General features: G+C 55.7%; 1 protein-coding gene across 8 annotated transcripts in view; it reads left to right on the top strand.

The window, feature by feature from the left end:
- The window catches only part of PXN (paxillin), a 55,226-nt gene that overhangs the window by 26,810 nt on the left and 2,417 nt on the right, over positions 1–25,999 (top strand). The window contains exons 2-14 of one of the 8 annotated variants that reach the window (XM_034934632.3): positions 14,476–14,702; positions 15,020–15,135; positions 15,854–15,990; positions 16,103–16,304; positions 17,095–17,230; positions 18,763–19,647; positions 21,740–22,015; positions 22,275–22,583; positions 23,192–23,293; positions 23,582–23,752; positions 23,857–24,030; positions 24,641–24,722; positions 24,868–25,016. In XM_034934632.3, coding sequence (XP_034790523.3) covers positions 14,476–14,702; positions 15,020–15,135; positions 15,854–15,990; positions 16,103–16,304; positions 17,095–17,230; positions 18,763–19,647; positions 21,740–22,015; positions 22,275–22,583; positions 23,192–23,293; positions 23,582–23,752; positions 23,857–24,030; positions 24,641–24,722; positions 24,868–25,016 — 2,966 coding nt within the window. Of the gene's footprint in view, positions 1–11,759; positions 12,494–14,125; positions 14,211–14,475; positions 14,703–15,019; positions 15,136–15,853; positions 15,991–16,102; positions 16,305–17,094; positions 17,231–18,762; positions 19,648–21,739; positions 22,016–22,274; positions 22,584–23,191; positions 23,294–23,581; positions 23,753–23,856; positions 24,031–24,640; positions 24,723–24,867; positions 25,017–25,999 lie in introns of those variants that run through there. The other 7 variants (XM_057299543.2, XM_063593710.1, XM_063593711.1 and 4 more) reach the window with 7 other exon arrangements.

Below are 25,999 nucleotides of genomic sequence, written 5' to 3'. Positions count from 1 at the left end.
GGCAGAAGCACGGGATTTCTTGTCCTTGGGAAGTTTAGCTTAGGAGCGTCCAAGGACAGCTGTGTCCCCCATACATAGCTAGGCACAAAGCAGGTACTGCCTGAAGGAGGAATGATGGGGTTCACCCTAGCACCTCATGGCAAGACAGCAATCTCTGCAGACACTGCAGAACCTAGCATCCACTGGAGCTAGTGATGTAAAGAGTCTACCTGAACAGTCACCCGGTTCCCCTCAGAGTATTGTTTCTATTAGAAGACATTCTCCACAGCTCAAAATCCACCTTCCAAACAACCTTCTGGAATGCTCCACGTGTGTACATGGGGACTTTCTGTGTGGTGTTTCTGGGCATTGCGGCCACGTACTGCTGTTGCCCTCTGGCTCTGCTGGGCTGGATTTGCGGAGCCCCAGAGTGTCTCCTGCAATAAAATCCAAACCAGGGGCGAGGTGTGTACCCCCTCCCCCATCAATCCCTGGCATAGCCAGCTGGGCATGGTGGAGGGAGGCCAGGCCAACCAAGCCTGGTTGGAGCCCTGGAACCCTCTCTGCTGCATGAACCCCCGGGCACAGGCACCTCCGTTCAGTTTACCCATGAGGCTTGGCATCTGCTTGGCCTGCTTCCTCAGCTTTGGAGTTAGTGGGCTTCTTGCAGGCTAACTACGACGTGGTCTCATTTGAGTTCTGTTCCCACCCTGTCCCTCTCCCCTGCACCTTGATATACCTACACGTGAACTCCACCAGCCAGACTGAAAGCCCAGAGGTCTCCCTGGGTGCTTTTTGTTTCAGGAAAATATCTGCTCTCCTTTTTTTCTATTGTGGTTTCCCAGCGTGACTCTGCAGCTCCATCTGCTTCCTCCCTGTCCAGGAAGAGGCAGATTTCCCCATGTGGAGAGTTGGCAAGGCTCCGGGCCTCCGGAGAAATTGGCCTTGCCCTCTTCAGGACAGTGGCCGGGGCATTCCTCCTTTGTAGCTCAGTGATGCCATCCCACCAGCACCCTGGGTTGGGTCAGGCCTGCTGCCTATGATTGTGCCTGGGGAGCCTACAAAGCTCAGTGGGGTGGGGGGACTGAGACAAGACTTGGAGCTTCTGTGCATGGGATGGGCCCTCCTGAGACCACTCCTTATTCAGGAGGTGCCAACTCTCTGTGGGGACGCCAGCTGTCAAGGGGCCTCAGCATTTCCTAGAGCCCTGAAATCAGCAGATGGCTTCCAAAATTTGTGTGCCCAAGAAGACCCAGGGCTGGATGATGTAGACACTTCTAGGGAGGCAAAAGGGTCACTGAGGGTCAGCTCGGGGAGCACTCTGGGGGCAGCTAGCCTGACTCCCCTCCCCCACTTCTTCTCAGCACTCGTGACCATCTATGATAGTGGTTTCAAATGGTGCGCTGCCAGGACATAGCCTTCAGATGACACCAAGGGTGTGTCTGGCATTCTTTGCACTCCTAGCTCTTTCTTTCACTCAAGTAAATGCACTGGAACACATGCGGGTGGGGCTGATGGTCATGGAGTCATCTTGAACCCACTTCAGTTTATTTTCTCCAAAATAAAAGCAATGACCAGCAGGAGTTCGAGACCAGCCTGGCCAACATGGTGAAACCCTATCTCTACTAAAAATATAAAAATTAGCAGGGCGTGTTGGCACATGCTTGTAATTCTAGCTACTTGGGAGGCTGAGGCACAAGAATTGCTTGAACCCAAGAGGTGTGTATACACACACACACACACACACGTACATACATAAGCAAGCAAGCAATGACCAGGTGCAGTGGCTCATGCCCGTAATCCTAGCACTGTGAGAGACTGAGGAAGGAGGATCACTTGAGCCCAGGAGTTCCAGGCTAGCCCTGGCAACATCCTAAGACCCTGTCTACAAAAAATAGAAAACTTAGCCAAGTGTGGTGGCATGCACTGTAGCCCTCATGACTTGGGAGGCTGAGGTGGGAAGATCACTTGAGCCCAGAAGTTTGAGGTTGCAGTGAGCTATGATCACACCACTGCACTCCAGCCTGGGTGACAGAGTGAGACCTTGTCTCAAATAAATAAATAAATAAATAAATACATAAATAAAATTAAAAGATCAGCTGGGGCCAGGCACAGTGGCTCACACCTGTAATGCCAGCACTTTGGGAGGCCAAGGTGGGTGGATCACGAGGTCAGGAGTTCAAGACCAGCCTGGCCAAGATGGTGAAACCTTGTCTCTACTAAAAATACAAAAATTAGCTGGGTGTGGTGGCAGGCACCTGTAATCCTAGCTACTCGGGAGGCTGAGGCAGGGAATTGCTTGAACCCAGGAGGCGGAGGTTGCAGTGAGTTGAGATGGCGCCACTGTACGCCAGCCTGGGCGACAGAGTGAGACTCCGTCTCAAAAAAAAAAGATCATCTGGGCATGGTGGCACACACCTACAGTTCCAGCTATTCAGGAGGCTGAGGTGGGATCCCAGGAGGTGGAGATTGCAGTGAGCTGTGATCATGCCACTATATTCCACCCTCCAGCCTGGGTAACAGAGCAAGACCCTGTCTCAAAAAAAGAAAAAAATCAGTTGCAGATGTCCATACCTTATGATGATTAGCCAAGGACTGGTGGCACACCTCATGGCTGATTGCATGTCAGGGTCGAGAGCCAGTGGCTGAGGACAGCTCTATGCTCAGGCTTGTGTTTCCCCAGCGTGTTGTGCCCTCTGCAGCCCTCTTGTGCCCAGACACAGAGTAGTTAAAAACAGCAGTACAGAGGGCAAGACATGGAACTGCCTACTTTTTTGCTCAGTGGCAAAAGTGCTTGGGTGAGACATGTGGCTGTCCATTGAAGGGAACAGCTATGCTGACTGTGGGTTGGAAAATCTAGGCTGACTGTCTTGCTGGCTGTCCCGTGTTGGCTGGTTTGGTGCCTACAGTGGGGTCCCTTGTCTGCCTGTGTGTCTCTTAATGATTCTGATGTCATCTCTGCGAGGTCAGAGGTTGGTTCCCGGGGCAGGCCCATCTTGCACCCTGAGGTTCAGATGGGACCACAAGCAGCGTAGCACAGGGGGAAAACACTTGTGCGCGTCGACCTTGCACATCAACAAGTTAGACCAGAACATGGAGTGCACCAGCCTTCTCAGAATTCTTGAGCTCTCTGTACCACCACTAGGGGCTCCTCTGTGGCTCAAGACCCCTCCTGAGGCAGAGGGTGAGGAGGAGGCAGAAAGAAAAGAGAACAGGAGACCTGGAGTGGGCAGCAGTAGAGCGGAACCCAGCAGGCCCGCCTTTTTGGATTCCTCTGGGGGCTCTGGGGATGTGTGTTGTGGGAGTGGAGAGTGGTGACGAGCAGAGGACGGACAGCTGCTGAAAGCGATCATTCCTCTCCTTGTGGGGCATCCTGGGAAGAACATGGGTGATCTCTGCAGTCAGGCAGCGCTGTCCTCGTGGGGCCTTATGGGGCGGCTCTGGGTGTCTGCATTCTAATCCCTGGCAACAAATGGGGCTGCAAGGCTGGGCTCCTGGTAGATGCTCAGGAAGGGTTGTTCCACTCCTCACCCCCTCCTGAGCTGCTTTCTAGCCTCGCAGCCCCGTCTTTGGATCCCTTTTTGGCACTCTGCTGGGCTCAGAGCTTCCGTGGCAGGAGCAGAGGCTGCTCTCTCCTGGGTTCCTCTGGGAGCTACCGTGGAGCTTGGGCAGTTCCTTCTATTGTCGCGATTCTGGGTTCAAAGCCACAGGCCTCTCAGACAGCTGTGACTTCCCGGCAGGCAGTAGGGATGGGGTGGGGGTGGAGGCGTTGGGGCCCTGCAGCTTCCCTCGCTTGCCTCTGTCCTTGCTAGGCAGTGAGTCGGAGGCGCCTGGGCTCAGCTGATGTTCTCCAAGGAGGACTTGGAATGAACCCAAGACACAAAGGGTGAGGTCAGTGGTTTGCTTAGCAAGAAGGCTGAGTTAGTGACAACCTGTCACAGCTCCCAGGATCCCTGGCTGCAGTCCCTGGCTCCGACTCCTCCCCCTGCTGGCCTTAAGGGAGATGAAAATCAGTGATGTGGATCTATTGACTGAGTGTCTCCTGTGTGTCAGAGTGGGAGGCTTACGTTTATTTTATCCCAGCCACCAGGATGGCTTTCACATTCTTTTTCATCCATTACTCACTGTGCGCTATGAGGTGCCTGAGTAAACTAAAGCCCAGAATTATCTAGTCACTGGTCACCCAGGCTAGTGAGTGGCGGATTTGAACCCATCCTCCTCACTGTTAGATGGCCCATTCCTTCCACTCTACCACACTGCCATGCAGGTGGGATGCCCAGAGGGTGTCCAAAGAACTGTGTGACCATCCTAGCTCCCAACGACACCAGACCAGCCAAATCTGTGATATGGGCAGGGGTGGTTTTATGTGTGGACAGTGGGGGCTTTGTGGTGCTGCTTAAAATTGTTTGCCAAAGTCCCCAAGAGCAAAATCTTATCTGTTTTTTTTGTTTTGTTTTTTTGAGACAGAGTCTTACTCTGTCGCCCAGGCTGGAGTGCAGTGGCGCAATCTCTGTTCACTGCAACTTCTGCCTCCTGGGTTTAAGCCGTTCTCCTGCCTCAGCCTCCCAAGAGGCTGGGATTACAGGCATGCACCACCATGCTCAACTAAATTTTGTATTTTTAAGTAGAGTAGAGATGAGGTTTCACCATGTTGGCCAGGCCAACGTGGTTTCGAACTCCTGGCCTCAAGCAATCTCCCTGTCTCGGCCTCCCAAAGTGCTGGGATTACAAGCATAAGCCACCATGCAGGCCTTGAAGCCTCTCTTTTTATCTTACGATTTCACTTGCATTTTGCATTTGACTCCATAATGTAGCCTTATTTGTTTTAAGACAATGATTTACATTTCTTGCCCCTGAGTACATTTGATCCTCAAAGTGTTCTGGGTTTATCCTGAGGTGGCTTCCTGTACCCCTGGCTTCCATCTGTCCCCTGGGGGTATGGATATCCTTGTGCGAGAGGCTCAAACCCAGGTGAATGATGATAGAGGTAGTGGTGGGACACATTCAGTATTGTGAAGAAAGGCACGCTGGCGAAAAGGGAAGCGGGGAGCCCAGTTTGGCTGGAGACATGGGTTGCAGTGAGGGGGACCAAGGAGGCAGTGAAGGTTAGTTTGGGGCCATATGCTGAGAGGGTCAAGAACAGAATGCCATCCCCAGGGTTTCTGACCTTGTTTTATAGGCAGAGAGGGCAACAGTGGGTGAGTATTATAACTCCGCCCCTTGCTCTGCACACATTCATTCAAGCCCCTCTAAGAGGCCTGTGAGGGCCGGGCACAGTGGCTTATGCTTGTAATCCCAGCACTTTGGAATGCCGAGGTGGGTGAATCACTTGAAGTCAGGAGTTCGAGACAAGCCTGTCCAACAATGTGAAACTTCGACTCTACTAAGAAAATACAAAAATTAGCCGGGTGTGGTGTGTACCTGTAGTTCCAGCTACTTGGGAGACTGAGGCAGGAGGATCGTTTGAACCCGGGAGGTGGAGGCTGCAGTGAGCTGAGATCATGCCACTGCACTCCAGCCTGGTTGACAGAGCAAGACTCCATTTCAAAAAAAAAGGAGGCCTATGAGGGTATCCATGCTGTGGGGATTCAGGAGCAGGAGGATGTTCTTGCCCACAGAGGACCTGCAGTCTAGGGGGAGAAGCAAGAGTGAAGTGTGAGGCATGCCCCAAAAAGGCTGGGTGCCAAGAAGTTCGGGCCGATGGTGTCTGCAGGAAGGGTTAGATTGGGAGAACCCAGGGCAAGGGGCTGCAGTCAAGTTCAGGTAGGCACTGAGCATGGATTCGAATGCTAGTCCAAGTGGTTGGCTGTGGTGATGAAAGGAAAGGGAGGCAAGTGATGACAGGGAGAGGCCCCGCGAAAGAAGAATTGATGTGACTTAGTGACCAGCTAAATGTGGGAGCTATTAAAGGGACTTAGAAAAGAGAACTGGGGAAGTCAGGCAAGTGAGAGCTGACTTCGGGAAATGACCTTGCTGCCTGAAAAAAGGGGAAGGTGCTGGCTGGTTAGTGAGAACCTGATTAGCAAAGAGTGGGTAACTAATGCTATGAAATCCACAAAAATCGCAAAAAAACTGCAGCTCATCTCAGGAACAGGCAAACTTTTGAACTTTTTGTTCGGGTCTCTGTGGGACGATGACTCACTTTGAGCCCCTCCTAACCTCTGTTGGTGATTAGCAGGGGTGAGAGGCCCAAGGAGCCGCCCTGCTCTGCAACAGATCAACTTGCCTGGAAGAGCCCACATTGCAGGAATGGGCTGGGGTCGATTTGGAACAGCTGAGAACCTTTCCAGCCCATGAGTCTCCTGGGTTTGAGGCTGTCTTTTTTGTATGTGAATCTGGGTTTTACCCATTGAAGGAGCTGTGAGTTGGGCCTGGAATGGGGCCCTGGACTTGACCTGAAAAGGTCTAGCATCTCTGGGCGACCTAAAGAGGTGGATGACATCTGACCAATGAAATGTGTCCACAGTGTTCTGGGACCTCTGGAGGAGGGAGGGCCCACTGATTCTGGACAGGAGAGATGAGTTATTTACAATATGAAAGAGACTCTGGGGACGGGCATGGTGCCTCATATCTGTAATCTCAGCACTTTGGGAAGGCCCAGGCAGGAAGATGGCTTGAGGCCAGGAGTTCAAGACCAGCTTGGGCAACATAGCGAGACCCTGTCTCTACAAAAAAGTTTTTAAAAGCCTAGTGTGGTGGCATGTGCTTTTAGTCCTAGCTACTCGGGAGGCTGAGGCAGGAAGATCCCTTGAGCCCAAGAATTCTAGGCTGCAATGAGCTGTGATCAGGCCTCTAGCCTGAGTGGCAGAACAAGACTTGTCTCAAAAAAAGAAAAAAAGAAGAGAAAGACTCTGGTGTTTGGCCAGCCTGGCCTGAACTCCTGTGTCTGTAGCCTAAGGCAGATGCATAGAAGTGCTCAGAGTCAACCTGGGCAGCCTTGTCTCACCTGCTGTTGCTTAAGCTCCTGGAGCCCAATTTGATGGGGAAGTGGCTGCAGCCAGGAGCCCGATGGGTGGGCCTTGTGTGGGTGCCTGGTGCAGATGGGCCTGACACAGTTGGTCTTCTGCCTGGAGCTCAGGGTGACTGCTGGAGTTGCCTTGCAGCCATTATTCTCTCGGGTCTCTGGTTACCTGTGCCCTGTGACCTTGGGCACAAGCCAGGCAGCCAATAAAGCCAGTCTGTCTGCCCACTCATATTGTGTCACCCTCTGCAAGGAAGAGCTCGTCAGCATACAGGAAGCCACCCTCCTAAGCTAGGCCTGTAGGAAGCCTGGGGAAGAACCACTTCATCCAAATGACCACCCCCTCCTCCCCTGGCGGCTGACTGGAAGACTCCCGGGCCTTCTCCCCTGGCTTCCTGTGTGTCACCCCCCAGCCCACACTTCCTTCAGGGCTGTAAGGGTAAAATGCAGTTCCTGTTGAGTGAGGCATGAGTCAGCGGAGGAGAATTGGTGGCTGAGTCTTTGTAACCTCCAGGCATGGCTATTAAATATTTAAATGACACTATGGTATTGATCGTTTCTCATCCATCCTCTTAGCAGAGCAGTTCCTGTCTGGGATTCAGATAATAGCAGAATCTTGGATTTAGACTAACTCGGAAGAGCTCAAAGGTGCTATATAAATCTCACCCATAATCGTATTATCTCCTCCTCAGAGCATGCTGCTAGGAATGGGGACAAATTGGGTTCTGCCCATTTTCTTGATAGAGAAGACATCCAGAGAGGTTAGAAGATCCGCTGAGGGGCCCCCACTCATCCGCTGGGCCTGGGATCAGGGCATCCTGGCTCCCCTCCTCCGCACTGGCTGTTTGCTCTGCTCACTGCTGCTTCCCCATCCTCCTCCTCTTCACAGCCCCTCTGTCATTCAGCCATTCATTCTAGCTGCTGGGGATATGGCATCGAACAAGACCGACAAGGCCCCTGCTCTCTGGAGCTTAATTCTTGGAGAGGAGACAGTTGACAAGAACCCAAATTGGCAGGGAAGGCCCCTCAAGGAGACTGAGTTCCTAGTCAGTGTCCAGGCCCTAGGTCCCTGGGCTGGGGGTGGGTGGGGCAGAGTGGATCTGGCCTAATTGTGGATTGGCCCTTACTGGGGACGGACGGTTATCAGGATAAATATACCCAGCTCACCATTCCTGGGGACTTACTCACCAAGTGAAAGCACCCCGCTGCGGATTAGATTACCTCTGCTCTAACTGCTCATGTGCTCTGGGCTGGGGGAGGGGAGGGGAACTTGGAGCCAGGGGGAGGGGGGAGACCCGCCTTCCCGTTCTGTTTTCCTTCCTAATCTGGAAGAGTCTCACCAAAGGGGCTGAGATGAGACCATCCCTGAGCTGGTCCTGCTGTTTACATAGCTCCTTCCTTAGGAAGGGCCAAGCCCCGCTCACTGCTTATATCCCTGAGCGTGGGCAACTGTAAGGAGGCCGCAGCTTCTCTGACACTCAGAGCTACCAAGGCTGCCCAGGTGGTCATCAAGGGGTTGGGAACCTCCCTTGTCCAGAGTTCTGGACCCAACAGGATAGACAGGCCATGAGGCTGGGCATCCCCAGACCCCCTAGGACAGGGACTTGTTTCTCTGGGAGTCTGGGTTTCCTATCAGATGGCAGGGATGGACAGCTGGCCCAGGGCTGCGGGGAAGGCCCCTGTGCTATGGCAGCCTGTTGCTGCTGGTGCTGGAGCTTTCAGGGCGGTGCTTGCTGCTCCTTCCTTTGGCTTGTCAGCTCCTAAGGAAGCTGCACTGGCCGCTCCCTGCCTGGGGCAATGAAAGCTGAGTGAAATTGGCCTGCAGAAGAAGGTGGGTGAAGTGGCTGGAAAATACCTTGTTCTTACGTGGGCCTCTCCTGGGCCAGGCCTCGAGAATGCAAGGCGTGCTAAGGTGGGGCGCCGCCTGAGGGCCACAGGACTATACCTCTTCTAGTTCTGCCTGGGGCTGCTGGTGGAGGAGTCCAGAATGGCAAAGGTGGGCAGGGACCACGGGGCCCTGGCGCTGGGGCTGGTGTGGCAGGGCAGCCTGTAAACTCCAAGAAGGGATGGAAAAGCTGGCTCCATGCCCCACATTTACCTGCTTCCTGCTGATCTGGGACTAGAGGGCAGCACCCTTTGCCCTCAGGGATTGGATAGGATGGGGAGGTGATTTCATTCCCCTCCTAGGGCTTAACACTTCTCTGGGAAGAAACTTGTAATCTATTTAGCAACTCCCACTTCCTGTGTGCTGTATTCCAGGCACTGTGCTAAGTCAGCACTTTATATCTTTTTCTCATGTAGTCCCAATCCTGTGAGTAAAATGGTGGAATTCCTATTGGGCAGACAAGGAAACTGAGGCACAAAAGCAGTTAAGCAGCCTATCCGAGCAATTCAGCCATTGAGCAGAGCCCAGGTGACTGAGGATTCACCGTACAAGTTGTAACACTGAAAGTCCTCAGAGCCTGGGAGGAGAGAATGGAATCGCTCTGGGTCCTCCCACCCCCTCAGAGAGATGGACTTTTATCTCCTCTCTCTTGGCACCTGTCCAGCTCCAGGCCTCTGGTCTTGATAGTCTTTATCACACACTAAGAAGTGGCAGGGGCTTAGGTAGGAGGAAGAAGCCTGGCTTGTTTCTGTGCTGCAGTCGGGGGTGGGGGCGGAAGGTTTTAATTGATTCTCTTTAATCTGATATTGAGTGCCATGCGTCAGTGGATCAACTGGGGTCCCCAGAGCCACAGTCTGGGGGACATCCCCCCATTGTAGGTACAAGGGGACCCAGGTTTCCTTCCACCCGGAGCCCCTAGGTGGGTACAGGAATGTGAGGGACGCAGCTGCAGCACTTGCCCTGGAATGCAGGCGAACCGGTCCCCTCCTCCTCGGAGCAGTGGGCTGAGGGTGTCTGTCTGTACCTTAACCCTCCAGCGGCTCCCACCGGTTGTAAGGATTATGCTCAGTCAGTTGCTGAGGCCCAGGGAAGGGCTTCTTCCTCTCAGCCTGGCCGTAGTGCACTGTTTCTGCCCAGCCACCTGCCCCAGGGCGGCCTCCCGACCCAAAGCTGCAGCTGTTCCATGCTGTTGCTCCGACCAGGTGCAGCCATGGGGTGCAGATAGGGGCGCACACGGTGCTGCATTTGCACAGGGCCCTGGAAGCGAGGGCATGCACCCCTCTGGTTCTCCAGAGCCCTGCATGTCACCCTTGGGTTGTGCCTTCAAGTGATACCAGGCTACCTGTGTTCCTCCCACTAGCTTGCTGTGTTCCTCCAGCTCAGCCTTGTTCTCTAAGGATAGAAACTTCCCCACTGCGCCCATGGCCAGGGGCTCCCCAGTCTTCCCCGGCTAGAAAATTCCAAGATTGCACGAGGTTACCCAGTGGCAAGAAGCTGACGGGCCAATGGTGCCCTCTGGTGGGGAGCAGCAGACAGTCTGCACCCCTTCCTCACCAGGGCGGAGCCAGGACATAGCTCCGTGGCCTTTGCCCATGGCTCGCTAGGGACTTTGCACCTAGCCCGCCCTCAGCCTCGAGACAGCCTGGCCTACCTCCTCATGTTGCATACTTCCGCTGGCCCAGAGAGACAGAAAACCTGCAGAATTCAGGGTGGGTTTCCTCCAGAAAGTGGTTGGGAAGCCCCAGAGAGACAGCTTCCTCCTTCAGGGTGACTTGGGTCTAGAGGGCCCCAGGCCTGGACCTGGAAACTTAGTAGAGTAATGCCAAGGAAATTTGAGGCCTTTCTTAGCTTGAATGAGGTCTCCCAACTACTTCCGAGCAGCGTGTCTGGAATCTGTCCTCCCAGCATGTGGGAAGGGAGGGTGTATTCCTGGTCTCGAACGGTTTCAGTGGGTACCATTTTCTCTGAAGAGTGGATAGCCTGACACCTTCTTTGGGGTATGAGTAGCAGGAATATTTAGAGCAGAGGGAAAGGCTGGAGCCGGACACTGGGGGACCCCGCTGGGATGGGGCTCTGCCTTCAAGTGGACTCCTGTGTGCAGTGTCTGCCGGCTCTGTTTGCTCAAGCCAGGGGGGACGTTTGCTGAGCTTGCAAGGGGACTCTGACCCTTAACCATTCTGCAGCCTATGGGGAAGTCTCAGGTATTTGCACCCATTGGAAATCAAAGTAAAGCTAGGAGTCTACTGTTGGCTTGCCTCCTATATTTCTGGTTTTCTTTCTTGAGGAGTTTGTGGGGGGTTTGGAGGCACCAACCCTTACCCCTCTTGCCTAGTCCTTGCCTGTCCAAATCACTAGGTGAGAATGAAGGGTGGAGAGAGAGGAGGAAGCCATACCAGAGACCCTGTGGCTGGTGGATGGACTTGCTGGGGTTTTTCTCTGTCCCTCAAATAGACAAAACTTTGGAGAAAACTGAATAATGATGTGCCTTCTCCCTGACATCTGCACTCTATGGTTTGTTTGTTTGTTTTTAAGACAGGGTCTTGCTCTGTCACCCCGGCTAGAGTGCAGTGGTGCAATTGTAGCTCACTGTAGTCTTGACCTCCTGGGCTCAAGCAATCCTCCTGCCTCAGCCTCCTGAGTAATTGGGACTACAGGCGCATATCACCACACCCAGCTAATTTTTAAATTTTTTGTAGAGATGGGGTTTCACTGTGTTGCCCAAGCCGATCTCCAACTCCTGTTCTCAAGTGATCCTCCCACCTCAGCCTCCTGAATAGCTGGGACTATAGGCATGCGCCACCACACCCAGCTAATTTTTAAATTTTTTGTAGAGACAGGCTCTCACTGTTTTGCCCAGGCTGGGACATGCTACAATTTGAATGTTACTTTATTACTTTTCTTTTCTTTTCAAGGTTGCCCTTTTCATGGTTTGCTCATATTCTACCCAGAAAAGACTTAGGAGACTTAGAAGAAGTTAGTACTTTGCATCTTACCTACACTGCTCTCCTTGGAGGAAGACCTTATTCTGGATTTTACAGAGCAAATCAGATCTGATGTTTGTAGCTTCCAATGTGCTACGGAGCTTCCTCCTGCAGAGTGACTTGGGTCTGGAGAGCCTGATATTTGCAACTGATGTTTGCAGCTTCCAGTGTACCTGCTAGTCCTTATAAACCTCACACCAGTACTTTGAGGTCAGAGTTATTCAAGAGCTTACTGAGACAACAGGCCCTGAGAAGCTAAGCGATTTGCCCTGTGGCATGGATGGTAGAGAGGGGAGCTGGCACTTGAACTGAGGTCTGGCTCGACCTCAGAATGAGTGATCTTGTGTCTCTGTGCCCCAGGACTGCATCCTCTCACCAATACTTCACCAGCCTAGGGATCTGTGCTCCCAAGAGCCTGTTGACATTGTAAACCTGAATCCAATCCATAAACCAAAAGCCCAGGCTTAGAATCACATTGTGGTGGAGCGGGCGTTTGGTGGAGTCCCTGATTCAAAATGTTTGACAAGGAAGCCTGACCATTTGTCTTCTGTTGGGTGTTTGGAGTCCAAGAGACCTGAGATCAGAGTCCAGCATTGTCACTTCATCCAGCCTTGGCAGTGTGGGATGTGACTCTGCCTCTGAACCGCAGTTATACCATCTGTGCTGGTGGCGTTGTGAGGATGGCAGGTAACAAAGGTGAAGCTCCTGGCCCCAGTGGGCCTTCAAGGATGGCAGCTGCTCCTGCCCCCTACTGGGGTTGCACTCATTCGTTGCCTGCTCTGGGGAGTCCTATGGGGTTTCTTAGCTGGCCCTGCCCATGGTGGAGAAAGAGGGATCCACCCATTGCTGATTGGGCCCAGAGGAAATGAGGACACTGCGTGAAGCCAAGACAGCAGGTGTGGCCCTGGAGAGGCCGTGGGGATTGGCCTGGACACTGGTTCCTTTTCTGCCGTTACCTAGATACCTACCAACTCCCTCTAGTTCCGGTTTGCTAGAGACAGGAAGCCAGGCCTCCTCCATGGGACCCGGAGGGCGGGGCGGGCTGTAGGACCTGAACTTCCTTGGAGGTCAGGCGACCAGACCCGGGGTCCTGGGCCTTGGAACAGACATCCCCTCTGTCCATCTGGGCAGGAGCATGGGGTAGGTGTGGCCAGCCTTGAGGGTAGGAGATCAGGACAGGCAGCTGGGACAAGGTGTGGCCCCATAGACCGAGGCCCTGGGTGAGGGCCTTGCTTCTCTATTTCCTCCTCTGAACACAGGCTGGGGGACTGGGAGCAAGGCCACAAGGAAGGATCACACTGGCAGGCCTCACAGCTTGGGCCTCCAACATTCAGGAAGTTGAACCCTTTAAGTATGGCATCATCTGGTCGTCATAGTGCCCTCTTACAGGCCAGGTTTTTGGGGTTTGGGGCTTCTGAGGAGTCAGACAATTGTGCCACTCACTGGCTCTGTTATTCGGAGCAAACACCTCTGACCTCTGCCTCTCCAAGCCCGGCTTTCCTCATCCCTTCGGGGAGAATCAATTCCAGCTACAGGGGGTATTAGGGGGATTAACGGAGACCTTACATGCTGCTAGAATGCCTAGCAGTCTGCCTGCTACTGATAAGTGGCAATAAATGCAGCCATTGCTTTTTAGATGTTTATTATCCTGAGGGCTAGGGATCAAGCTGTCAGCTCCCTGGACCCAGCAGGTTACCGGGGAGCTGAGAGCAAGCAAGTTGTGAACGGGGCAGGAATGAGGGTGTGGCATCCAGGGCCAGGCTGTCTGAGCCGTGGGGCTGTTGAGGGTCCCAGGAGGGGACGGAGGAAGTGGGGGTCAGCAGGTCCTACTCCTGCCCTTCTATACCCTTCTTTTCTGGAGACTGGGGAGACCTAGTGCCCCCCTGTTGGCTGCCAGGTGCCAGGGTAATGGAAGCTTACACTAGAGGGCTGATTTGGCTCCCTTGCTGCTGTTAAAAGCAGAACAGTGGGGGCCTGGAGCCTCTGGGGCCGGGCTGCTTGCCAGACTTCCGCAGAAACAGCCAATGGAGCAGTCTTGCCCCCTGCTCACTGAGGGCGTGGGGACCGCTGCACCAGCCTCACTCCAGCCCCCACCTCCCCGCACACCTTACCCCATAAGCCTAGAGCCTCAGGAGGAACCTGGAGCCTGGGCTTCTGCTTCCACCTGGTTAGGAGGGCAGGGACCATCCTGAGTGCCCCTTCCAGTCGGGGGCTGGGAAAGCCTAAGCTCTTAGAAATCAAGTGAGGGCCTGGCACAGCCAGGGCCCCTCCCTGTGACGTGGGGCCCCTCCCGCCCATTCTCTCCGCGTTGCCCTGCAGATTCAGAGTTCCAGACAGGCACTTCACTCGCGGCTGCGCGGCCCTGTCAGGAGGGAACGCAGTGCCAGGTGCCTGACTCCCAGAGGTAGGAGATCCCACAGGGCAGCCCCAGAGCCCGCCTCTAGAGCACTTTCAGTCGTGGGTGGCCAGAAGAAGTTAGCTTTGGGAGCCGGCTCTTGGTTAGGCTGGTCGGGGCTGGTGGCTTCCTGTCCCAAGGCTGGTCATTTCTCCCATGGGTGGGGCAGGTGCTAGAAGGCATTAACTCTTGAGGTGCAGGCAGGGAGGGCCCTGCCACGGGAGAGTCCCCAGGATCCCGGTTCTCACCTGCTACCCGTGCCTTCTCTTTGCAGACGCCCTGCTGGCGGACTTGGAGTCTACCACCTCCCACATCTCCAAACGGCCTGTGTTCTTGTCGGAGGAGACCCCCTACTCATACCCAACTGGAAACCACACATACCAGGAGATTGCCGTGCCACCCCCCGTCCCCCCACCCCCGTCCAGCGAGGCCCTCAATGGCACAATCCTTGACCCCTTAGACCAGTGGCAGCCCAGCGGCTCCCGATTCATCCACCAGCAGGTGAGGCGGGGACAGTGGCTGGGAAGGCCAAGGAGGCTGGGGGACAGAGGGAACTTAGCTGGCAGGGGCTTAGGGAGCCAGGGGATGGAATGGAATTGGGGCAGTCGACCCTTCCCAACCAGACACTGCTCTTCCCACTCACCACGTGAGTGGAGCAGTGACCAAGTGGTTAATCACAGGTCTCCTGGCCCAACTGTGGAAATTCCCTGGTGAGACTGGCTGTGGGCAGGAGCCTCCTGGGGGTGACTGGAGCTGCTCCTGGCCCCTGTTCCTTTTTCTCCCCTCGGGGTAGCCTCTGAGCATTCTCCTTCTCGCAGCCTCAGTCCTCATCACCTGTGTACGGCTCCAGTGCCAAAACTTCCAGTGTCTCCAACCCTCAGGACGGTGTTGGCTCTCCGTGCTCCCGAGTGGGTGAGGAGGAGCACGTCTACAGGTACTGCCCCAGTCTGCCCAGGGCACCTTCCCTCCTGCTTAGAAATCTCAGGGACCTGGCCAGGGTGGGAGGCAGCGGAGGCCCGGGAGCAGGCATAGCAACTGGGCCTTGTGGGGTTATTCTGGTTTAAGCTGCAGAAGGCCTGTCGGTGGGCCCGTCTACCTCATCAGTGCCATCTCCATGCAGTGGACATTCTGGGCTATCACAGCATCTCCGTGTAGCTGAGGAACTGAAGCAAGACTTCATTCCTCCCCTCCTCTTTTTTTCGTTTTTTTTGAGACGGGGTCTCGCTCTGTCACTCTGTCGCCCAGGCTGGAGTGCAGTCGCGCGATCTCGGCTCACTGCAAGCTCCGCCTCCTGGGTTCACGCCATTCTCCTGCCTCAGCCTCCCAAGTAGCTGGGACTACAGGCACCCGCCACCACGCCTGGCTAATTTTTAGTAGAGACGGGGTTTCACAGTGTTAGCCAGGATGGTCTCAATCTCCTGACCTCATGATCTGCCCGCCTCGGCCTCCCAAAGTGCTGGGATTACAGGCGTGAGCCACTGTGCCCGGCCTCCTCCCCTCTTCTTACCACATCCCTTCCCTACCCTCTGTCCTCTTGCGGGGGAAGACTTCGCATCTCCTCTGCCTTGTTCTCCTTGGGAATCTGGGAACTGCCAAGCCAGTACAAGGCCAGAAAGCATCTCTCACTATCTTCTTTCCTTTGCCTCTCAAAGCTTCCCCAACAAGCAGAAATCAGCTGAGCCTTCACCCACCGTAATGAGCACGTCCCTGGGCAGCAACCTTTCTGAACTCGACCGCCTGCTGCTGGAACTGAACGCTGTACAGCATAACCCACCAGGCTTCCCTGCAGGTAGGACCGGGTCCCTGGGGCAGGGTCTACCAGGGCCCAGGGCCCATCTGCTGACCTCTAGATCCCAGGAGGGCTCAAGGGCTGAGCAGCCTTTTTCTCTCCTCTCTGCAAGATGAGGCCAACTCAAGCCCCCCGCTTCCTGGGGCCCTGAGCCCCCTCTATGGTGTCCCAGAGACTAACAGCACCTTGGGAGGCAAAGCTGGGCCCCTGACGAAAGAGAAGCCTAAGCGGAATGGGGGCCGGGGCCTGGAGGACGTGCGGCCCAGTGTGGAGAGTCTCTTGGATGAACTGGAGAGCTCCGTGCCCAGCCCCGTGTGAGTACCCACTGGGCTCTCCCCAGGTGGGGAAGGGCTGGCCCAGCCTGCCCCGGGTCCAGTGTCTATCCCCTTAGCCCTGGTATCACCCACTCCCTCCCGTGTCTGCCGTTTGCCAGGCACTGGGGGGATAGTGGTGAGTCACATGGACACCATCCCTGCCTTCAGCCAGTCACTGCCAGTCAGAAAGGACAGACGTTGTGCAGGCTGAGGGCGCCTGGAGCTTAGCAGCTCTTAGCATAGGCTTTGGGGCCACACAGTGGGGTTCACATTTTGGCTCTGACAGTTAGTGTCAGCTCTCAAGCCTTAGTTTTCCCATCTGTAAAATGGGACAAGAACTTATGGGATCACTGGAATAAGACCACCTACCTCAATAAGGGTGAGAACCAGTAATCCATGTAAAGCGCTTGGAATGGTTTCTGGTGTGTAGTGCGTGGCACACATGGTGAGTGCCCAACACGCGAGCTCTTACCAGTGCCGTCGTGTTACTGCAGTAGCCTCACCTCTATGTCCAGTGTTGTGGAGGAAACACAGGGCGCTTGGGCTTGTTTCGCAGGCCAGCTTTCACTTGGGCTGGGGGCTAGAGGAGTCTTCCTGGCACTTCCTGGTGCCATTGAACTGCCCTTTCTTCTGACCCAATGATGGGTCCCCAGGAGAGACAGGGAGCTGGTGGACCTCCCTGGGGTTGGGGATGGTGAGACCCCAGTGTCCGAGGTGAGAGGTCGATCTGATCCCCGGGAAGTGTGGGGCTGACTGTGGGCTCCCCACTGATGCTGTGCCCACCCTGCAGCCCTGCCATCACTGTGAACCAGGGCGAGATGAGCAGCCCGCAGCGCGTCACCTCCACCCAACAGCAGACACGCATCTCGGCCTCCTCTGCCACCAGGGAGCTGGACGAGCTGATGGCTTCGCTGTCGGATTTCAAGGTGCCCTGTGAACCCTCCATCTTCCCTGCCCTGCCGCCCCTCCCTCATCCTTCTCCTCCCTTACCTCAGTGTGGGTAGCTGGATCTTGGCATCTCAGTGTTTGGGTGCCTTGCCCCTGAGCCAGGGACACTGTCATGCCCTGGCCTTGCTGTGATGCCAGGAGATGGGGAGGGAGGGCCGGGTCAGCCTGCCTGAGGACTGCAGTAGCCAGTGAAGGCAGACAAGCTGGAAAAGTGCTCAGCTGGGACATTCCTTCCTCCCTGGGTGCTCCCAGCCTCTCAGGTCGAGGGGATCAGGAGGCTGGGACGCTGGGACAAAGAACCTTGTGTTGATGGCTGCTCTGGGTGGGGGAGGGCATTCTCTGCTGGGCCATGTGGGACTTGGGAGCCTGTGCCTGGGAGGTCATTTGCCCTGGAGCCCCATCTCCCACGCTAGCTGTCCTCAACACATCCTCTTTCTTTCTGCCTCTGATCCTGAATCCACAAGCCTCCCTTGCTACTCTTCTCCCATCCTTCCCTCTCGCCCTCCAGGGCTTCTGAGTTCCCACGAGCGTGTCTGTGGGAAACCATGGGGCCAGGCTTGCACGAGGTACCTGCCCTTCCCCTCCCCTGCTGGGCCTCCCCAGTCCTGCCAGGCCTGAGATGTTTAATTTAGAGGATTCAGTGTTTCCATGGGGATTGATATTGACAGAACTCACCAGCAGCTGCTGACTTCACACTTCCACGTGGGTCAGCTGGAGACCTTTGGGGCATGACCTAGGGAATATGAGAGGGGAGTGAACGGTCCCTGCACCCTTGGCCCTGATGGTGTCTCCTAGCCTCCCTTCAGCTGAGGTTTCATGGTGGGAGATAGGAGTGTGGCTGGGGTGGAGGGTTGAGCCTGGCCCTGTGACCCTTGCGTGCTATAGTTCCAGCTCCAGGCCAGTGGTTCTGAGCAGCCATGGTCAGAAGCAAGTAAGTTGGATTCAGGGCCTGGCCTGAGGGAGCTGTGCCCCGGTGCTTTTAAGGCTGCCGTTTTCTCAGACAGCCTGTGTCCTGATGCCAGGAGAAACAGCAGTGGTTTTAGTCAGATCCCTGGAGCAAGGACGTGGAAGACGTAGAGGACTTGGGGTGTAGGAAAGCTGGGATTGTCCGGAGGGACATGGCCGAGTTGGGCCAGTGTCCGAGGCGGGTTCAGCAGCCCCCTGGGGCTGGCTCTCCCTCCATTTGTGCCTGGGGCTGTCTTCCGTAGCCACCTGGCTCCCCATTTGTCCACCTCACCATGGTCTTTTCTTTCTCATACCCTCCCTGGGTGGCTCCACAGGCACGGCTTGGTGGCTGCTTTCTCTTGCTTGGGTTTGGTGAGGGCTAAGCACGTGAAGCCCAGGGAAGCCTTTTTGGGGTCTGGGTCTCCTTCAAGGGTCAATCCTGTGCGTCAGCTTTGCAGCCACCTTGGTCAGCCCTAAGGCCGAGCCCACCGCCTGCAGGGTGCAGCCGTCCTCACTCCCCTCATCTCTCTCTCCCCTCTCCCCTCTGCATTTCTCTCTTCTCCAGACCAGCTCCTCCACTGTGGCTCTGAGTGCCCCGGGGCTGTCCAGCTCTGCTCCGTCCTCATACTGCTCCCTTTCTCCTTCTCCTCCTCCCATGCCATCTGTATTTCTGCCACCCACCACTACACCCTCCCCTCGAGGCCAGGGCCACACTCCGGAGTTCCCTTGTACTGAGCAGAGTGGACGAGGCCTTCTACCTCCTGTAGCCCCCAGCTGGCTTGATTTGGCTGGTCTTGGGGTGATGCCTGACACCCTCAACTCAAGGTCTCCCTCTGTGGAGGGTTCTCTGTGGGCAGTGGGCACAGAGAGTCAGGGTCGAGATTGGAGGCACCTGCCGACCATCACAAGTGAGCTCTCTGGGGCTCCCCGCTGCCACACTGTACCCTGTGCTGGGAGCACAGCTCTCCAAGAGCCTGGGGAGCCCCAGGGGCCACCAGCCAGCCCTTCGTGCCCAGAGGAGGCCTTGGCTGCCACATGGGAGCAGCCATGGGCTTCGGAGGTATTCAGGCCTGAGAGAATGCCCCCCTCTGGAGCTGCTCGAAGCTTCCAAGAAGTAACAGAGCCAGCTGTAGTGGCAGTGGACCGGCAGGCCATCTTCCCAGATACCTGGACTCTCACGGAGGAACACGGCCTACAGCAGGAGAGGCCAAGGCCAGAGCCAGGGAGGCTGGGAAGCAGCTCCCCTGCCTCAGTTACCACGGAGCAGCTAGGTGCAAAGATGACCGACAGGGGAAGTGTGGCCAGGCCAACCCAGGGACCTGAAACCCCAAGGAGCCCAGAGGGCACCACCGAAGCTGCCACCCAGGACGGGAAGGAACAGCCAGAGCTTCCATGTGCCATGGCCATGGGCACACCCAGCACCACGGAGAGGATTTCCACCTCTGGCCAGGCAGGCACCAGCTCGCATGGCTGCTGGGCATGGCCATTGGCGGGTCTGAGTGTGGGCCGCTCCTCGCTAACTGCATGCAGCCTCCCACTCTGCGCATGTCTGCTTGGGCAGAAAATGCTGAGACACTGTGGCCGGACCTGACAGTCAGCACTTGGCAGTGGGCTCTGTGGACCCAGCATTTCTCATAGCGTCAACCCACCTCTTGCCTTGTTAAGGTTTTTTCCTTTCAGATGAGCTGGCCTTGACATTCTGATGTGGTGAAATGGTTGGAAGCATGGACTTTGGAACCAGATAGACCTAGATACAAACCACATGTCTAACACTTGCTACCTCTGTGACCTTGGGCAACCCCCTCCCTCGGCCTCAGTTTTCTCATCTGTAAAGTGGGGAGAATTTCCATCAAGATTGTCCGGAGACCTAAATGAGATAATTCCTGGAAAGTGTTTAGAACACAGCATGTGGTCCCTCAACAGGCCGTGGCTGACAGTACTTTTATTACTTGCTTTTTGCTTAAATTAAAACTTTATGCCAGGCCGGGTGTGGTGGCTCACGCCTGTAATCCCAGCACTTTGGGAGGCCGAGGCGGGCGGATCACCTGAGGTCGGGAGTTCGAGGCCAGCCTGACCAACATGGAGAAACCCCATCTCTACTAAAGATACAAAAAGATTAGCTGGGCATGGTGGCGCATGCCTGTAATCCCAGCTACTCGGGAGGCTGAGGCAGGAGAATCACTTGAACCCGGGACGCAGAGGTTGCAGTGAGCCAAGATCACACCATTGCACTCCAGCCTGGGCAACAAGAGCGAAACTCGGTCTCAAAAAACAAAAACAAAACAACAACAACAAAAAACTTTATGCCTCACCCTGGCACAGTAGCTTATACCTATAATCCTAGCACTTTGGGAGGCTGAGGCAAGAGGATCGCTTGAGCCCAGGAGTTTGAGACCAGCATAGGCAACACAGCGAAACCCTGTCTCTACAAAAAATTAAAGATTAGCTGGGCGTGGTTGCACATGCCTATAGTCCCAGCTGCTGGGGAGGCTAAAGCAGGAGGATGGCTTTAGCCCAGGAGTTTGAGGCTGCAGTGAGTTGTGATCACACCACTGCATTCAGCCTGAGCAACACAGCAAGACACTGTCTCAAAAAAATAAATAAATAAAAAAAATCCCCCAAGCTTTATGCCTCTTTGGAAAACAAAACGAAACAACCAAAAACCCCCAAAACACTACCAACAAGTGTAATAGCATAATATAATATTAGCATAATAATATAAATAAGAAAAAAAAAACTAGTTAAAAAAGTTCCTGGCTAGCTGAGCACGGTGGCTCACACCTGTATTCCCAGCACTTTGGGAGGCCGAGGCAGGCAGAACACGAGGTTAGGAGTTTGAGACCAGCCTAACCAACACGGTGAAACCCCATCTCTACTAAAAAAAAAACAAAAAACAACAACAACAAAAATTAGCCAGGCGTGGTGGTGCATGCCTTTAATCCCAGCTACTCAGGAGGCTGAGGCAGGAGAATCTCTTGAACCCAGGAGGCGGAGGTTGCAGTGAGACCAGATCGCGCCACTGCATTCCAGCCTGGGCGACAGAGCGAGACTCCGTCCCCCCCAAAAAAAAGTTCCTGGAAGGAAAGACTTTTTCTATTATAAATTAAAAAAAAGAAAAAAGAAAGAAAAAGCCGTATGCCTTGTCAAGGGCATGCAGTTACATCCTCTGGAATAATTCTTGTGCAAACCCTGTGCGGTAAGCCAAGAAAATCTTGTGGTTCCATTTTAAGGAAGGGGAAGCTGAGGCCCATGGCAATTAAGTGTCTTGCCCAAGGTCAGTGGCCAACTTAGAGGTGAATGCTGGGTCAGAGGTCTCGCTCGCAGCCTGTGCTTCTGGAGCCAGTCGGATCTGCCCCCTCCCCTTGCCTCTACCCACCTCCACCGGTCCAATCTGCCCCCTCCCCATGCCTCCACCCACCTCCGCTTGGTTCTTTGGTGGTTTTCTTTTGTGCTCCCTCTCCTGAGGCATCTGAGTGTGGCCTGAGCAGCGTTGTGCAAGCTGGGAGTGGGACGGTGACAGCCTCCCCTCCCCCTCCCCCTAGATCCGATCTGTGATCAGGAGGAGCCGGGAGTCTGGCCACGCACACCCCATGTCCCGGGAGCCCTCCCCTCGCCGCCGGCTGGACCCTGCCACCTTGAGCAGGACCCCATCCCAGGAACAGCTCATCGCGGAGCTGCAGGGGCGGCTGGGCATCCAGCCTGAGGCAGAGGAGCCGGCGGAGGCAGCGGGGCCCTCTGCCCAGGACTGGCTGACCGAGGGCGTCATCATCACTGTGCAGCCACGTGGGAAGCGGGCCGGGGGGCAGCTCGTAGAGAAGGTGGCAAGGAGATGCCCATGGCTGGGGCTGGGCCAGAGCCAAGCACCTGGGGTCCAGGTTCTTCCCTGGCCCCAGTGCTGGCCGGAGGGGAGATCTGGGGAGAGGGTGGGGGTTTCTTGCCTCCTGTGACATTGGAAGACTGGCCCCACTCTTGGTGCAGAGTGGGAAGGCCCAGGGGGAGCCTGGGGAGGTCCCCCCACCCCTGTGGGCTGAGCTGGCGATTTCTTCCTCATCGCTCTCCCTCCTTTCTTCTCCCCAGGTTGTCTTCCCTCCTGGCTCTCCCATTCCCCTGAGAAGAACCATCTCTGTCCTGGCTTCTCCTTCTGTCCCTTTGCTCCAGCATCGCACAGACGCCGCGGCCAGCAGCTCTTCTCCCCTGCCCAGCCTGCTCGCCTCCTCCCCCCTGGGGCCCTCAGCTTATACCTGTGGTTCTTCTGGGGTCCAGAGTGCAGGGGAAGAGCCCCATGATGAGGGGGTGCAGGGCCCTGCCCTTCCCACTCCTGCACCCCACACCATGAGGTCCGTGGGCTGCCAGACCGATGAGGACCCGCTCTTCCCCCCGATGCAGGCAGGCCTTAAAGGAGCCCCTCCCTTTCTGTCCCCTGTCCTAATGCCTGAGCCATTCCCCACTCTGCACACACACACGTGCACACACACATACACAGATACCCTCCATCCCTCCCTCCACAAGCCCCAGCACAGTAACCACGGTCCTGCCGTAAACCTTGACCCCGGTCTTCCCCCACTCAGAAGGTCCGCTGCCCTCTTGCTTTTCTGTGGGTCCACCCATGTCTGCTCCTTCCTCGACTGGTCCTCGGTACTGCCCCGGGCTCCCATCGAGGAAGGAAGCCACTCCAGAAGGGAGACCAGAAACCTGTCTCCTCCCTTCCAGCCCCCAGGCCCAGCGCCCAGTGAGGCCTCATCACTGAGCCCGGCCACCTCCCCTTGCCATTTCCTCTGCCTTTGGTCGACTCCCCTCCCTGTCCTTCCTTTCTCCCTGGGCCTCTCTCTCAGGGCTCTTTTTCTCCAGATTTTTTCCCCCAATTTTGGTCCTGCCGGTGGGGGAGAAACCCTCAGATCTCATCCTAGATTCCCTTTTAGTCCAGTGACAAGGTCTTGTATTCTTTCTTAATTTTTAAAAAAGATTTCTTACCCTCATCTCTTTCCCTATCTAAGATCCAGGGCCTGGAGCAAAGAGCGGATGGGGAGCGGTGCTGGGCGGCCGGCTGGCCTCGGGACGGCGGGCGGAGCAGCCCCGGAGGGCAGGACGAGGGAGGGGTCAGTGCCAAGGCTGGGCTGGGTGTCCTGCGTGTCGTGCTCTCCCTGGGCTTGGCCATGCCTGCTGGGTGCCCTCAGCCTTTCCGACCCCGGTGGGCCCCTCCGACCACCAGGAGTCCTGCTGACGTCACTCCCACTTTAGGGCTCCTGGCCCCTGGAGGAGGTTGTACTTCTTGTCTCCATCAGCTCATCTGTCCAGGAGGGAGAAAAGTACCCCCATCCCTGTGCTGCCAGACACCGTACCCCGAGCCTCAGGAGTCCTGACCAGCCCCCTCCCTGTGTCCACAGTTCATGGCCCAGGGGAAGACAGGGAGCAGCTCACCCCCTGGGGGGCCCCCGAAGCCCGGGAGCCAGCTAGACAGCATGCTGGGGAGCCTGCAGTCTGACCTGAACAAGCTGGGGGTCGCCACGGTCGCCAAAGGAGTCTGCGGGGCCTGCAAGAAGCCCATCGCCGGGCAGGTGATGAGGGGGAGTGGGCAGGGGTGTGGCCAGTGGACTCCTGCAGGGGTGGGGGTGCTCCGGGGCTGGCCTTGGCCCTGGACCACATTCCATCTCCTCCTCAGGTTGTGACCGCCATGGGGAAGACGTGGCACCCCGAGCACTTCGTCTGCACCCACTGCCAGGAGGAGATCGGATCCCGGAACTTCTTCGAGCGGGATGGACAGCCCTACTGTGAAAAGGACTACCACAACCTCTTCTCCCCGCGCTGCTACTACTGCAACGGCCCCATCCTGGATGTGAGTTCCTCATCCGGCACCGCGCCCGCTTCTGCTCATTCCAGCTTCACCGCAGCCCTCTGAGGATGCAGGGGGTGCCGTGGGAGGCTCAGAGAGGTCACATGCCCGAGGCTCACAGGGCTAGGGAACAGTGGGGCCGGATTCACAGCCACACCTGAACCACAGCCTGTGCCGATGTGCATCGGGCAGCCCCACCTCCCTTCACCTCCCATCTCCATTCCTTTCTGTGGAGACTCCCAGGACTCAGGAGCCCTGAGGAGATAAATGGAGTTGGATGCCAGCGGCCTCACTCTCCCGCTCTGTGAACTTAGGAAATGCCTGGCCTCTCTGAGCCTATGTTTCTTCACTTATAAAATGGGAGTCATAGTAGAACTTGTGCCCTCTACTTGGGGTGAGGATTAGAGGAGAGGGTATGTGTCTGGCTTGTCCCATCCTGAGTAACTCTGAATTCTTAGAGGCATTCACAGCACAATTAGGAGAGACCCCCATCTTGGGAGTGTTTTGCTCTGTCTATGGCTATGAGCTGCGGGTGGAAGGACGGCCTTGCTGGGCGTCTCAGTTGTGAGATCTGCCCAGAGCTCAGCCTTGATCCCACATTTTGCTTTCACAGAAAGTGGTGACAGCCCTTGACCGGACGTGGCACCCTGAACACTTCTTCTGTGCGCAGTGTGGAGCCTTCTTTGGTCCCGAAGGTAGGGGCTGGACCGGCGGTCTGACCCACCGCCTCTTAGGAGGGCTGGGGAGGTGGGGGTGGGAGACGCTGCTGAGGTTGGAGTCAGAGTGGCTCCACTTCTGGAAGCCGGAATGAACTGTGCCTCCAAAACCCCCGCTCCCCAGGGTTCCACGAGAAGGATGGCAAGGCCTACTGCCGCAAGGACTACTTCGACATGTTCGCACCCAAGTGTGGCGGCTGCGCCCGGGCCATCCTGGAGAACTATATCTCAGCCCTCAACACGCTGTGGCATCCTGAGTGCTTTGTGTGCCGGGTAAGGAGCCCCTGACCACATCTGGAGGGGCGAGGAGCAGGCAGTGGGGAGAGAGGGGTCTTCCTCGTTGTGCTGTCTGGATCCAACTCAGAGGCCTCATTTGGGGTTATTAATTGGGGGAGCAGGCAGGGGATCTCCTTCCTCCAGTCCAGTAGGTCCTGGGCCAGGGTTTGTACTGAGGCTGGGACAAACCAGGAGCAAGGTGGACATGTCCCCCAGTCCAGCCCTGTGCAGCGGCCCTGGGCCATTCCTATTCGGGAGGAGAGTGTGTGAGAACTAAATGAGATAATGCAAGTATTTAGCAGACTCAACAGAAATGGGCAGTGGTTTCCAAAACCACTGCATTCTGGGGGCCCCACAGGGGTTATTAATGATTCAACAAGGGCTCTCTGACCAAATGAGTTTGGGAAACACTGTTCCCTGCAGGACTTCTCAGAGCCTTTTCTTTTCTTTTTTTTTTTTTTTGAGACGGAGTCTCACTCTGTTGCCCAGACTGGTGTGCAGTGGCACGATCTTGGCTGACTGCAACCTCTGCCTGCTGAGTTCCAGTGATTCTCCCGCCTCAGCCTCCCAAGTAGCTGAGATTACAGGCACACGCCCCCATGCCTGGCTAATTTTTTGTATTTTCAGTAGAGACGGGGTTTCACCATGTTGGCCAGGCTGGTCTTGAACTCCTGACCTCAGGTGATCCGCCTCCCTTGGCCTCCCAAAGTGCTGGGATTACAAGTGTGAGCCACCTCACCCGGCCCCTCTCAGAGCCTTTTCTACCTCTATGTGATGTGAATCTCCAATGAGAATCTAGGAGGCAGAGTTTGACTACAGACCAGTGTCACACCTGTGTTTCTGGGAACACTGTTACAGCCACCTGGCTAAGTGCTCAGGGGTCAGACCTGTGTATGAATCCAGGCTGTGAACTCAGTAGCTGCATGACCCTGGGCAAGTTACTTCACCTGTGTGCTTCAGTTGCCTCCCCTGTTGGGAGA

This window comes from Pan paniscus, chromosome 10, assembly GCF_029289425.2.
Source record: "Pan paniscus chromosome 10, NHGRI_mPanPan1-v2.0_pri, whole genome shotgun sequence".
NCBI classification, from domain to species: domain Eukaryota; kingdom Metazoa; phylum Chordata; class Mammalia; order Primates; family Hominidae; genus Pan; species Pan paniscus.
This window is presented reverse-complemented; position numbering and strand designations above follow the sequence as displayed.